The 15,725-nt window shown below is 40.5% G+C and overlaps 1 protein-coding gene across 1 annotated transcript in view; it reads left to right on the forward strand.

Annotated features, from left to right (window-relative positions):
- The window catches only part of GARS1 (glycyl-tRNA synthetase 1), a 508,631-nt gene that overhangs the window by 58,516 nt on the left and 434,390 nt on the right, over window positions 1-15,725 (forward strand). Inside the window, exon 2 of the mRNA XM_044066863.1 lies at window positions 8,295-8,396. Within this exon, the coding sequence (XP_043922798.1) occupies window positions 8,295-8,396 (102 nt within the window). The remainder of the gene's footprint in view (window positions 1-8,294; window positions 8,397-15,725) is intronic.

Here is a 15,725-nt window from a genome sequence, read left to right on the forward strand (position 1 = left end):
AGGAAAATATGATGTGCAGCTTTTGTGGTTTGTTCTATTAGCATTAAAGTATAAGCCCTGTGTATAACCCCCCCCCCCTCCCCACCATGTACAAAGTGACATCTGCTGCTTACTGTCACCCTCCCTACCAGCTCCTCTAGATTCCAGGTCATCTTGGTTATTATTTACTTTTGTTTTGTGTGGCAAATTGTGGGAAGACCTGAATGGTTAATTATACTGACTTGGGGTAATCTTACCGTAGTGTCTTTAGCATTCACTTGTCTTATCTGCCCCTTGAGTGCATCCCCATGTGCTACAGTACAGTGTTCTTACTTAAACTCGAATCCATGCATTTGTTGTGGGGACTACACCCCACAGCCTCATGACCCCCCCCCCCAAAAAAAAAAAAAACTGCAGTTGTGGCATCAACATGAGTCTTAAGATTAAATTTATGTAGTTTGCAATGTGTGTCAGCGGTAACTAATTGTAAATAACTGGTTTCAGTAATTGATTAAATGGGTGGTTCCAGGGGAGATGCATGGGATGAAATACTCAACAGTGGAGCTTGCTTCACTAAGGGTTCCTGCAACACTTGTCCCAGGGCTTTCGCAAACTGGCTAAAGTCTTTGCTGTCCCCCACTGTGTCTTTTTACAAAAATGTCCAGTTGATGGACATTGGATCACATTAGGGTGGCACTACTCAAAGTTAGAAGTCTAAATAAGTTCCCTAATCTTGTGGCACTCCTGCATTTGGAAAAAATCCATGTCTGCATAATTACTAAGAATTTGCTTAAATATAAAGATAGTACTCTGTCTATACAGGAGTTTTGCACTTTTCTTGTCTTCAGTCCCGATGGTAACTGTGGGAGTCACCATCTGGGAACATAGTGCCTCTAAGCCAATCCCTAGGGACCCACAGTGAGTTCACTGAACTACTCTGAATAGGATTCATTATCAAATTAGTACCTTGTTATAGAGCACCTTCTTTGACAGTTGGTGGCTGTGTAAGAGACCTGCTAATCTCCTAATACTCAAAATAATGGAGTTCTTATCAAGTTGTACTCTTATTCCATAAACTGATGTATCTATATCTCCAATGTAGAATATGCCCAAAGATTCCTAAGCTGAATAAACAGAAACTCTCTCGGGCAGTTGGTAGACAAACATTCTACAGGAAACTGTTGTTGTTGCAAATATGGCTGCCATTTGCATTACGCCTTGGTATCTTCTTTCTTAGTGTTGTCTGACCACAAACTTGTGACCTTCCTCTTTAAATTTCTAAAAGCCCTTACAGCAAACCATACTCCTCAACCCAACTCTATGATGAGCTATCAAAATTCAGTTATGACTGCACCACCCTGATCATGGTAGTTTCAATTGAGGAATTATACACCCGTTTAGAAAATGGCTTAGAACTGCCAGTCCATACCAGAACCAAGTATCCTGGGGAAATTCAAAAATAAAATCACCCTGGTGGCTCATCACTATAAATAACTTTGTACAACAAAAGAAAGAAACTACATGTATATAGCAGATCCTAAAAATGTTCTCTCAAGAAAATAGCAAAGGCATTACAAAAATAAAAGGAGTGGGAAAAAAATGATCCGCTAAAGGTGCAAATGAACATAGGCTGGCATATAAAACCAAAATTATGAATCATCCTTTAGCTGTGTTAGAAACTAAGGGTCAGATTCCAAAACAGTTAGTTATACTAAATGCAAGTCTGCCCTTATTCCGAAAAGTTGCTCTCAGTGTGACTTCTGTGTAAGGCCTATATATAAACAGACTTGCGCAGGGAGCCAAATTCCCAAATGCCTGCTTTCTGTGTAAGTGGTAACTTGTACTAAGAGCAAGTCCTTTTGGAATTGGGCCCTAAGAAGGAGCAAGTGCACAGCTCTGAACTCTGCCATAATTATACCGCCTATTTTGACCCAGTGGAAGTATCCTTGCAAACAAACTTGGTACCAACTTCATACGCATTATTGTCCAAAGCCCTGAAGTACCTGCATCCCTTACTTTCCCAGTTATTTCTAAAGTTAATTTACTGAAATTGCTGACAAAAAAGCTAAGAATACTTCACGAGACCTGAAAGTACACCTTGTTGCTTAATTACTAGTATTAAACATGCCCGTCAGGCTCCCTTTCTTAACCTGTTTAAGCTAAGTTTATGTACTGGTCTTATGTGAGTGGTGCACTGCAGTGGTAATGCTGTCATTAAGGGCGGCCTTACATCTGACCAAGGTTACTAATAGACCTATTAGTTTTACAACCTCATCTGTAAAAAAAAAAAAAAAAAAAAAAACTGGAATGCCATTATGCCTGACCTCAAACTACAATGTCTGTAATCTTATTAGACTTGACACCAACAATTTGGCTTTTCTGAAGGTCTATTGAATCCAATACCCTTCTTCAAAAGGGTTATGGAGGCTATAGAGTTTAGTCATAAGTACGCAATGCATATCTTGACCTGACCAAGGCTATTGACATCATACCCTGTGCTAGCATCATACAGAAGCTATAAACACTTTAAGAAAATCCACCTATATTTGGTAGGGTGGATGCCAGATGAATTGGAAGCACCTCCTTTTGAAAGAATCCATCAGTGTCGCTTGGGGCTTGGTGCTATAATGCCTACTTTTTTTACCTTACTTCTCAGATCTCTAAGCAGAGATCCAAGACCTCTGGCTAACAAAGTTTGCAGATAACTGCAGACTGATGGTGGTAGTTTGTCACCCTCTGACACCCAAACCCATCAGAATGAACTCTCTCTAGTAAAGTCTTTTGTGTACTAAAATTGGGCTCAACTAAATGCTAAAAGTGTTCTGTTGTCACTTTTGTTAGACAACCCCTCCTCTCGTACTGTATAGAAAGCACTGCATTTCATTATGAAAATGTACTTGGGAACATTGGATCTTGGGGTTTGATGGTTCTGTCTCTTTTGACCATAATGTGACAACAGTTGTCAGGAAATCCTTTTTTAGCACAGCTAATTGCCAAAGGAGCATCATCAAGATCTAAAGAGAGAACAACTGGTGTGATCGTTGCCAAGAAAAATGGTCGTTAAGTACAGTGCCCTCCTCTGGGATATATCTCACTAAACATATCAAGCATTTAGAAAGACCAGAAAGCTCAAGGACTGGAGGCCTGTGATCTAAAGCCTATCAAGAGATGTTGAAGGCTCTTTCCCTTTTATTAATTAGAATTTTGAGGAGAGTTTTGTCTGGCTTCTAATGTCATTAGAGACCTGGACAGCCTGTATTTTTGCAAGCCCAGTGGCTCCATCAGTACTAGAGCCAGGGACCTAAATAATCACCAACCAATAAAACATGATGGTTATAACCCAGTGCCTTCCAAACCTCTGGAATAAACTTCCCTTGCATGTTAAGCATTTGGACAGTGCAACATACTTTCTTCCTCTAAAATATAACCTTGGATGAGTGGATGATGATTGCAAATTTTTCTCTGGGTTTGATTGGTATAGCCGTTCTGGAGAAAGGAGGAAAGACCTGAGAGAGTGTACTGACGAGGTGTATGACTCAGTAGCTGTGGAATATGTATGAATCACTCTGGGAGGGGTCACTGTCCCTTAGGAGTAAGGGAGTATCCCTTTCCTGTGACTTTCTTCATCAAATGTGTTTTTCCACAATTGCCTGAAAATTTCCATATGCTCTGTCTTTATCCAGTTTCTCTCTTCTCTGAATCATGTTTATGAAATGAATGCATTGATCCTTGCTCTGAATAATGAAATTAATGCATTGAACCTTGCTCTGAATAAACAGGTTTTTGAAGTATCCTACACAACATTTTTTGTTTGAGTAAATGCAGATTTATTTGTAGCAAGTTCACAGTAAAGTAAGTAGTTTACCTGTAATTGTCTGCCCAAGTTTACTTGTTAATTATGTTTTGCTATGTTGCCTCTTTGGCCCTCAAGCAGAAAATGTTGTCATTCCTGCTTTAAAACCAGACTCTATTGGTCTTTTAAAAAATGATGCAGGTTATGTCACATGCCTTAATGAAATGTCTTTGACTATATTGCAGCCATTTCGGTTTCATTTTTCTGTACTTTTTTTTGTTTCTTTGTAAAATATTTAGTGTCCCTTCCCAGCCATTCTTTAAAGGGTGAGAGTGGCAAAATGTCTTCAGTATCTCTTTTCTGCCTAACCACACAATTTTGCTAATAATAAACTCCCCAAATTAATTTGGGAGTAGGCAAATTGCATATTAAATTAATTCTTGTTTTCTTCTTGATTTATTCAGTTTTTGAGAGGTTCTCCTCCTTGCCCAGTTATTGATTTTATAAGACTGGGTAAGGTACAGAATATGAAGACTATGGATAAGTAAAGATCCGTTTTTAGGCCCAATACCTGCGAGTCGTAGAATTTTTCTTAATTTATAACAGTTAGCTTTTAAAATTGATCAAAGATGGATCAATTATTTATTTGTCTGGACAACTGTGCAAAAAAAATTGATAAGCAATTTTCAGAGAATGGCAAAACAAGGGGTGAGGCCCCCCATTTTATACAACTCCTCAGTGGCTTTGCAACATTGACGCAAGTGCAACAGTCAAAAGTATCCATTGAAATTTCTCAGTTTCACCATTTTAAGGGTCTGACTAAGGAAAGCTAGGCATGTTGAACTAAAGCAGAGCAAATGCACAAACTTAAACTATTTTTTCATTGTACTTTTTCTGTTCGATGTCCAAGCATCACACTGAGTACTTGTGTTTCTAATTTTTATTATGGATCAGATTTGCCTGAATGGGTGTTGCCATGGTGATCCATCCAGCTATGTTCCAGTTAGCGTGCTTTATCTTTAACAAGATTACAAGGATGCTGGTGCCTACTACAACAGCCACTGAGCACAATACATCAAAACTTTTTTCTGTATGGGGTGCCACTCTGCCGGAACTCACATGGACACTTGCTCACACACTACGTGCACATCTGAGGACAGTTTGAAAGATCAGAAGTCAGCATGTTGCTTTTAGTTCTGTGGTAGGCAGAAACTGGAAAGCAAAGAGAGAACTCACTTGGACTTAAGGCAGTTATGCATACTGTACAAATGAGGTTTGTGTATCCTTGGTGTAATTTTAAGGGGACACAAAATGCAGTGTTGTGGGAAAAGATGTGTACTGTTGTAATAACTCCACTGGCTTAAAATGTGAGGAGGGTTTCCTACATCTGTGATTTGTTTGGCACCTATTTCTTTTTTCAGTGATGTCACAATGTCCTTTTTTTGCCTCTTGTGTCCATCCATTTTACTTAGTTTTGAAGAGTAGCTTAAGTGCTTTTGCATAAATTTATAAATGTAGTTCCCACCCACAATTTTGTAACCTGTGTACAGAGTTGATCACTCGGCCAGCGTTTAAAAGGAACTTAGAACTGTAGTTCGAAGTCATGTTTTTGTAGTCTGTGTGCAGAGTTGGCTATTCACTGCCCGAGTTTCAAAAATGTCTGTAGAAGTGACCTGCCTAATTTATTTTATTTAAGTCCTTAAAGGTGTAAAACTATGCAATCCCTTTTTTTCCTACTTGTCAAAGTGATATGGCAAATAACGGAAGGAAATGGAGAGAGTTCACAGAAAGCCACACTTTTTGCATGCAAAGAAACTGCAGAAACAGCTTCAGGTAGACCAGTTAAGAGCATTACTTGCATTTTCTTTACATGCGATAGTTTTTATGATTTAGAAAAGCTGTTTGTGACTGAAAAAGTGATATTTGGATGAAGTAGCAAACTATATTTCAGCAACCCTGTTATGTTTACTGGTACCACTTTGGTTTTAATCATTAACATTCACAGTCAGTTGTGTGTGGAGAGAAATATTCTTGTTTCCATTGAGGATTGTCATTTCTTTTTGCATTAAGCAACTCTACTAGAAAGGGAAACTGTCACCCTTGTCTCCTGCATTCCATGTAGTTGTCACTGTCATCAGGCCAGCAAGGAATCTCTGGACAGTTAGCTGCCTGGTTTCCATCAAGAGCAGTTTTTCTTTTCAAATTGTAAACCACCATGAATGTGCTCCCAAACTGTGATGACACTGTTCTCCCAGTGAATGTCACTCACCATAATGTTTTAGACGCACTTTGCCAGCATTGTAGGTAGTCCCTGGTTATTAAAAACTGTACTGGTTTGTCATTTTCAATGGTCAGTATTGTTCCTGTACTTTTTAAGGATGTCTTTCTCATCAACAAAGAATGTATGTCAATCAGAACTCCTTGCTGCTGTTTTCAGTCTCCTGGTGAAATGTATTACTTTTCAAATTCCAAACTTGAATGCCATACTACTGGAAGTAATTGTTTTTCACTTCTCTTTTTCTGATGGTTTACTGACACAGTTGTCTAACCATTTTACTCCGCAACTCCACAAAAGTATGCGGTATCAATCACAGCTGACCAAGAAGATTCTGTTGCAGAAATCTGTGCATCTGATACTATCTCTTTGGCAAATTAAATTGTGGTGCCTTCTTTAATATTGTCATGTATTTTTGTTTTCCTGTATAATTTTAACTAGTTCACATCTGCTTGGGTAGATTTTAGTCCAATGATGTGCTGTGGCTTGATTTCCTAGTAGATTTGTACCCCACGGATGGTGGTTTCATCAAACTCTTCTGTCTGCCTAACTTGCTGTTTTATTTTTTGTCTGTGAAATCTGCTGTGTTTTGACTTGATGTTTCCGCATGTGGTATATCAAACAGTTTAAAAGGAAGCATTGCATCTGGAAACACTGTAGTTACGTATGTGTCTTTGGCCAAGGTCAATTATGTAATCTGCTGTAGAAACTGCAGTGGCTCTGATAACCCGATCAAAGTTTGAGTAGGCTTGTTTCTCTTTCCTTTTTCAAGAACATAGCATTATGCGTAGTAACCCACACGGATGTGCCTGCATCTTTTTTCAAATCCTTTGCGAATATCTCCATTCCATTAGTTTTTGCTTTCCCATGCAAGGGCATGCTTTAATTTATTTCATCAAGTACAGAACAAATTCATCAAACACTGGTAGAATTTTGTAGCTGGAAACGTCTGTCTGTGAAAAGGATGAACAATGGAGTTGAGTTTAGGACAAGTAGAGTTTATTTTTAACAACTAAGTTGCATAGGTGACATCACAGTGATCCACAAATAGTTTTCAGTCTAAAGTGTTAAAGAATCACAAACTCCTTGGCATAAAGGGAGATGCTGCTGCAATACTGTCGTAAAGCAAGTACAAAGTTGTTGCTGCAATAAAAACTATTATGCCATAAAAGTCCCAACGGAAGTAACTGCAGAATTAACAACTTGTCCTGTCTGATAATACATTTAAATCTAGGAGCCAAGTGGTAGATGCTGGAGTTGTGGGGAGTGGGAGTTAGGGACATCATATGTCATGGTGATCTCTGGAGGAGAGGTAACTTTAGGTGAGAGTGAGTAAATAATGTGAATAGGTATATGGGAAGAAGGGGGTGGGTGGATGGATTGATGTTCATTTTCAGTGTGAAGAGGGAAATGAAAGGCTGGAGGTTTCAGTAATGTGTTGATGAGCAAAGAAATTGATGAGAAAAAAAATTGATGTGGAGTGTTGGAAGACATCCTTAGAAGTATAGACCTCGATGTCCAATTTGCTCAGGAGTTCAGAAAATGTAAACATTTGTGAAGAAGTCTGAGGAAGGAGATAACCTTTTTTAGGTTGTTGGAAATAAGGGGCTTTTTAATACATTGAAACAATTTCTGGGTGTGGGTTGATAGATGGAAATGTGTTGATAAGGTGAAGTGAGGAATTTTTTTTTTTTTTTTTTTTTACATTATGCATGTATTGGAGACAGCCAGTCAGAAAAAGTAGATCTGATGCTGGTAACATTCAGACAGGAAAGATGAATGCCAGCTCTTAGGGTCATACAGTAAACTGGCCTAGTTTATGCTCAGCAGGTAAGTTTGTTGCACTCCTGGGGAGCTCTGCTCTGTGAAGCCGTGAGTAGATAATTTACTGTTATGGCGAGTTTAATAGTAAAATGTATAAGAAATACTCTGTGGCAGAATTAAGCGTTTATACCAGTAAACTTAACTGATGTGCATGATAGTTTTCTCTAATGATGTAGCACAGGTGGCATGTTTAAAATCTTAGTTTTTCTGATGTGCATTCAAGTTACGTTTGTGTTAATTTTGCAGTGAATAAATGTTTTCACACTTGTTTCACACTTTTTTTTTTTTTTTTAAGTTTTTCACCAACTTTTTCCAAGGATGTATATGTGCGATAATTTATTGAGAGGAAATGTGTAATGTTAAAACTGTGTGTGCCTTTAGTCCTGTAAAATACAATTGTTTTACAAATGTATGTTTTCTTAGGGTGACATTGTACGCAAATTAAAAGAGAACAAAGCTCCGGAGGTGGATATAGGGAAAGCAGTGGCAGAACTTAAAGCACGCAAGAAGATCCTGGAGGCAAAGGTGATTACATCTAAAATTGTGGTGGTGTGCATTATCCTTTAGAGTTTGTCTGAAGCAGAGGTCTTTAACCTGTGTCTCTGGAAATGCATAGTGCTCTTTTGTGACTCTCTAGTGATTTCAGTGTATTACTAGGACATGTGGAAACATTAGTATGGTTAAAATATTTGCAAGTTATTTGTTTAGCATCTGTAAAAAGTCATTTAAAAATCAATGATCTGATGTCATTTTCATTTTTCCTTAACTGTTCAGATCTAACCCTCAGATCCGACTACTGCTGCTTCCACCTCATGGAACACTGAAATTCTTGAGCTCCTCCCTTACCCATAATGCCCTAGTCACCCAACACACCTCAGATTTTATAAAACACAGTCACCAAACTGATACAAAAACACATAAGGCTGAAGTCCAAGCACCTCTGGAACAATGTTCAAAAGTTCAAGTAAGAGGAACCACAAGTTGAGAAGTATAAAAACACCAAGTATTTGATGATTTCAGTAGCAAAGAAATGGTTAGCGCTTTCATTTGAACAAGTTTCAAACTTCATCAGACAAACTATTCTACATGCATTCACCTTAAATACCATAACATTTACTTCTATTGGTTAAAAACAGTGGCAGGCATCATGATATACAGCTGAACATAAAGCTGTTGCCTCATATAACCCTAAAGCTGTCAACACTACATTAAAAACAATTTAATACAACAAATATTCAAAAAAAAGTATGTATGTATATTTAAAATATGTGGGAATGTATAAATTAATGTATAAAACTGTATGTTGTTGTCAGACAACCTTATTTTTGTTGTTTTTAAAACATTTTTTTTTCAAGTGCTTTTAGTTTCAATATGTCAGAGATAGAAGTGCGATCATTGATGCCAGGCCAACTGTCTGCTTGAAAGTGGATTTGCCATTTTAGCTCATTTATTTCTAACTGTAAACCCCAAGGCTTGTTTTCATCAATAGTAACTTGATCAATTGCCACAAAAGAAAATTTGTGGTTCACAGGGTCAGAAATAGGTTTGGTAAATGCATTATTCAGATTGTTTTTCCTAATAGTGTAGTCATGCTCAGAGATTCTTGGACTTAGCTTACACTCAGTCTTTCCTATGTAGAAATTACAGCATGAATCACACATGGCCAAATAAACCACTGCTCTGGAATTACAAGAATATTTCCCTTTTATCTGATGTCTAATGTTTCTAACAGTTATATTATCAGCTACTTTTACCATATGACACCATGAGCAAGCTCCACATCTAAAAGTTCCTTGTTTATTTGCATGAAAGGGAACCTGTCCTTAAATAAATCCTTAAAATTGTTACCTCTTCTCTTCTGTATACAATAACTGGTTTACACCCAAGTGCTTCTTGATGTTAGCATCCTCTAACAGAATTGGCCATTTTCTTCAAAAATAGAAGTTAGAAACTTAGCATCCTGGCTAAAAGTTATAGTTAAGGCTTTTTGGAAATCTGGAGGTTGTTGTGTAGTGTAATTACATAGTTCTACCATAGTACTACATTCTATAGTACTTAATGTTCCCTGATACCTGCCATTATCTGATGCAAGTGGAATGTTGCCTAAAATGGATTGAAAGTGACCATTTAGTCTTTTGGTAATGACTTCCATACTTGGTTCTTCCACTAGTTTTGCCGGGTAACCTCTTTTCAGGAACATACCACATAGAAACTGACATTCTTTCAAAAACTCTTCATGTGTTGTGACCATGCGAGCAGCCCTGACCAGTTTGGTCTTTCATAACAGACTTTTGTTTTTGAAATGGGTGTGAACTTGTGAAATGAAGAAAAGTGTTAGAATATGTAGCTTTTTGTGAATTTTAGACACACATTTGCCACCTTCATTATCTTTCATCAAATTCACATCTAAATAATCAATGGTGACTGAATCATATTGCCATGTAAACTTTAAGAAACTAATAGTTTCATTAATGTATGACAAAAATTCACATAACTCTGCCTGCATTCCTTTCCAAATAATACAAATGTCATCTTGAAACCTTTGGTATAGTTTAATATAATTATTAAACCTTGACTGGAAGATAAACTGTCTTTCCCAGCCTTAATCAGTACGAAAATCAAACCTTTGAATAGGTTTGCTCCCCTCTAAATCTGCATTGACTTCATCTGGGGCTCAAACCCCCAAAAAATCTGACAAGAAAGGAGATATCTTTCTTAAGGGATTGTTGAAACATTCCCTGGATCTGAAAACTTTTCGTCTGCTCCGGTATCCGAACCTTCCTTCCTCTAAAGTACCTAAAGTGTTGGATCCAACCTCTTTAACTCTATCAGAATCCCCTCAGGTTCGTTTGCCTTAACTGTTCCTGGATCCTGTCTCCTCTTGGCTCTCTTCCCCTTTTTTGGAGCAGCCACCAAGACATCATCACTCCAGACCATCTTCGACAGCATCCTCCATATGATCATCCAAAAGTCTGACTGAAGCTGATGTGGACAGGATAAGGAAGTTCTTATCAATTCAAATTCAGATGGGAGTTCTTCCAGCTTAAACCATATTGGGTCTGGAGACTTTTATCAGCAGTATTTCCCCGTTATTGGCTCCTTCTCTGATCCGACTATTGTTTGTGGAGTTGTCAGATATGAAGATTCTGGAGTCGTTCACATCAGATCTGAAGTTACTGTTCTCTTTTACTCTGGTGGCATCTCTGAGTGGACCGGCACCAAGCACTTGGAAGCAGGAAGAATCATGGAGCTAGACCCGGGGTGTTGGAGTCAGTTCCGAAGCTATGGAACTGTCTCTGCCCCTCAGATCCTTGGCGCTAGATAGCTCTGCTCCAACTCCCTCCTCGAGTAGTTTGCCTTCGGGAATGAGGGAGCCAGTGGGTCCATAAGCAAGTCTTATTGGAATGGTCAGTCTCCTTCTGTCTGAAGCATTCTGCTTTCAAGGTAATGGAAAGATCTTTCTCTGTTCCAGAGTTCAGACTTCCTTCCTTCTCCGATTGCCAAACTCCATTCAACTCTGAGTCTAGAGCCTCAACCATTTGTACCATTGGGACAGCCATCCCAAAATAGTCTCCAGAACACCCAACAGGGTATACTAATCTCTTCTGACACTTCCGGAGAACCCCACTGAAGAGGTTACTAGGAAGAAAATGTCTAAAAGGTGGTATATGGAGTCTCCCCAAGAGTCCTAGAGGATACTGACTTTGAGAGGAAAAAGAGTCCCCAAGATCACCACCCGATGACATCATTTGGAGACAGCCTAGAACTGCTAAAGCAAAGGGGTGGTTGGTCTCTCGACATCCCTTCTGAAGAGGAGTCATTATTTCTGGAAGCTTTTTGAGCTGGCTTGTCTACATCCTGGGTGGCTCTGCTCATTGATTTTGGTCTCTCGATGGGCATGGAAGGAATCTGACACCATTGAGCCTATCCCCAAGAGATCAGATAGGATCCTGACACCACTAAAGGACAGAGTATTGGAGCAAGGGAGTACCAGTTGATGCCATGGTCATAGTGGCAGCCACGAAGAAGGAAGTAGCAGGCAAAAAGTTCCTCTGTCCACCCCTGTAACAGGGAGTCCAGGGTGTTGGACATATTTCGGAAACGTATCTATGCTTTGGCAACTTTTGAACTTTGGCTGCTGAATTATTTGGTGCACTTTACAAGACTCCGGAGGGATTTGATTAAAGAGCTTACCAAATCCCTCACTGGGACCATATCCTCTGATGCAGAGCATTATTGCCTCGCAGTTGGCTGCCCTTCAGTCCATTTCAGACTTCTCCATGAGGCTTGTCTCCCATGCAGCTGAAGGTACCTCATGGGCAGCGAGTTCAGGCATTTTCGAGACATGCCTGGATGCACTTCTGTGGTTTTTGCTGTACCCTTCAAATCTTCCTTTGTCAGTGTTCCTTTGGATGAAGTTCCTTATCTGGCCCCACGGTAAAAGACACTCTCTGGGTGTGAGCAGGAAAAACCCTGTTTGCTGTGTGTATATTTTTAGACCCCTCTGGACCTTTTCTAGGAACCAACAAGGCGGACAGAAAATGTGTCAGAAAATCTTTGGATCCCTTCAAAGATCCAAGTGGAAACAGTTCCCCCAGGGCAAGGGGGGGGGGGGACTCTTATGGAATATGCCATCCCTGCGGCAGAGATGGCTTGCATAACCAGGTATCTAGAGATAATTTTTGATAGGATCTGTCAGTGCTCCTGAAAGGAGGCCTGACTATGTGTCTTTGGAGGCGGTCGGGGTTCATTTTTTTCTGTGCACTAGAGAACCTGGCTAGAAATTACAAAAGATTCATGGGTGCAGAGGATAATATCCAGAGGTTATAAAATACTGTTTTCCCATCCACACCCACTAGTAGTAAACAAAATCCCAGATGTTTCACCCAATCAGAGGGAAGCGGCAGCACTAGAGAAGCTGCTAGAGTGTTCCAAGAAGTCCCCCCAGACCAGAAAGAGTCCAGAACTTGCTCAGGATTTTTTTTAGTGCCTAAGAAACCAGAGGAATGGAGACCAGTTTTGGGTCTCTGCAATCGGAATCAGTCGGTAGTACACACACAGTTCCAGGTGGTCACTTTTCAGTCCATTCTACCTTTTCTGCACAAGGATGAGTAGATGTGCTCTTTAGTATCCATCCTGAGATCTATCTTATCAAAATGAACAGACTATTCAGGAGATGCATATGCTTTTGCTGGGAGCCAGTTATTACCAATTCAGAGCTCTGCCCATTGGTGTCATGACTGCCCCCAGGGTGTTTACCAAGGGTATGGCAGCAGTAGCTGCTCACTTGAGACTGCAGGGATTCTGGATGTTTCTATTTCTAGACGACCAGCTAATAACTGCTATGGCATCGTCTGATTCTAGCTCAAGACTACATACTCCAGTTATATGGCTACTCAAACAGCCTTTCTCCCTCTGTCAAGAGTTAAGACTATTCAGTTCTAGGTCAGAAAAATTTGTAATGCAAATCAATGAAACTACTGCATTAGAGATTTGTGAAGGTTAAATGAAACAAGGCTTGTCTTTCAGCTCGACTGATCCTTCAAGCTTTAGGATCCATGGCAGTGGCAATCATCCTGGTACCTTTGGCAAGGTACCATATGAAGATTCTTCACTGGACATTGGGAACTTATTGATCAAGAATTCTCTTCTATGGTGGATACACTCCAGTCAAATACGAAATAGGTAGTCACTTTATTCTCCCCGAACCCAAGGCTGTAGTGACCACGGGTGCCTCCCAAAAACTCAGCCTGTCCACATGCTACATACCCATAGAGTGGTGCACAGCAACGGTTATTCCGCTCCACAAAGGTGGAGCCACAACAGCCCTATAAGCCTGACTTGCTTGGTCTGCAAGGTTATGGAGCGCATCGTCATGCAACTAATTAACCGAGACATTGGGAACCTCCAAACACTGGACCCTACCCAGTTTGGCTTTAAGAGCAGATCATGCCTCCTAAACCTGGTGGACTTCTTTGAGACAGTTACCAAGGTTATAGATGAGGGAAAGGTGGTACACACAGCCTACCTAGACCTCGCAAAGGCCTTCAACACCATTCCCCATTCTGGTATTATAGACAAGCTCACCAGCCTGAACATAAACCCCTATGTCACAAGATGGGTTGCCAATTGGCTCACGGACAGAACCCACATGGTGAGAGTTGTGGGAGCTAGGTCTGACTCTAAACCGGTTACAAGTGGCATTCCCCAGGGCTCAGTTCTGGGACCCCTCCTGTTCGGCATATACTTCTCAGAGGTACAGACAAGCACAGGAGGACTATGGCTGACCAAGTTCGCAGACAACTACAAACTATGGGCCATAATTGACTCACCGGCTGACAGACATCCTCCAAAAGGGTCTCACTAAGACAGATACCTGGTGTCCAAAATCATGGCCTCAAGCTAAATGCCAAAAAGTGCATAGTTATTCCCTTTGGAAATAACAAAGTACCCACAAACTACCACATATGTGGTAGACCCCTAAATACAGAAAACATAATAAGGGATCTGGGGACCCAAGTAGATAGTAATATCTCCTTTGATAATCACATTGCCGAAGTGGTTAGAAAATCCTTCTATGTTGGCCACCTAATCACAAAAGGGTTTGCATCCAGATCAAAAGAGGTCATTGTGCCACTCTACTCATCAGACCCATCATAGAGTACAACGCTCCATTTGGGATGTACCTTACAAGACACCTGCAACAGCTGGAAAGACCACACAAGTACCTCACCAAGAGGATCACTGGCCTCAAGCAGATGCCCTATGCAGCTCGACTGAAGAAACTCCAGCTGTACTCAGTTGCATACCACCTGCTCAGAGGTGATCTCTGCCTGACATACAAGGCCATGTCCAACCCAGAATTGATGGACATGCTCCACCTAAAGAAAACCTTATCCCCTCTAGCCACACGCTCTAGGGATCTAAACCTCACCACAACAATAAATAGGACGTGCTGAAGGGATAGATTCCTGTCCCAGAGACTTCCCATGCTTTGGAACAAGATTCCAATCTACATTAGGCAGAGCTCCTCTCTAGCACTCTTCAAGAGAAACCTTGATGAATGGATGGGAAACAAAGTTTACCCCGGGGATCACTTCAATGGCTGTGCTAGACAGAGGCACAGGGAACTAATCTAAGGGGGCAGTGAAAGCCAATACATTCTGGCTAGGCTTATAAATGCCTTCGGGCAAATAGCCTAGTACCTACCTATGAACCTATTGGGTTGGGGGGGGCACTTCTTGAGAAAGACTGTCCAAGCCATATAGTCCCCTGAAGAGGCCAACATATGCATATCAGTGTCCTAGAAATAAGAGCTGTCCTCCTAGCATTTCAGGCATTCCACGACAATCTCCCCACTGGGACTTTTGCGATCTAGACAGACTGTCATTCGTCTGGTGCATCAGTAAACAAGGAGGAACCAAATCTTGCCCCCTGTGTCTAGAAGCTATGAGAGTATGGAGTTAGTGATCTCATCCAGTCGATTTTCTATTCGCGCACATTCCTAGGAAATCCAATGGGATTGCAGACTAGCAGGTCCATTTTAATGCCTCACAAGTGGTCCCTCAATATGAAGGTTGTGGAAAGGATTTTCCATCTATGGAGACAACCATACTGCAATCTCTTTTTGTATCTCCCCTCAACAAAAAGTGCAGAAGGGTATTTGCCCTCATCCCTCCCCACTGGGAGTTACCAAGGGATGCTCTACTTCACGATTAGCGCCTTTACACACCTACTCACTGTTACCTCTAATCCCCAAATTTCTTCAGAAAACATCTTGATTGAAGAGCACATTTATCCTCATTGCCCTTTACTGGCCTTTTCAGATCTGATTTCTCTTTCTTTGGCCTCATC

This window comes from Protopterus annectens, chromosome 3.part1 (assembly GCF_019279795.1).
Source record: "Protopterus annectens isolate FY-2018-M chromosome 3.part1, PAN1.0, whole genome shotgun sequence".
In the NCBI taxonomy this organism is placed as follows: domain Eukaryota; kingdom Metazoa; phylum Chordata; order Ceratodontiformes; family Protopteridae; genus Protopterus; species Protopterus annectens.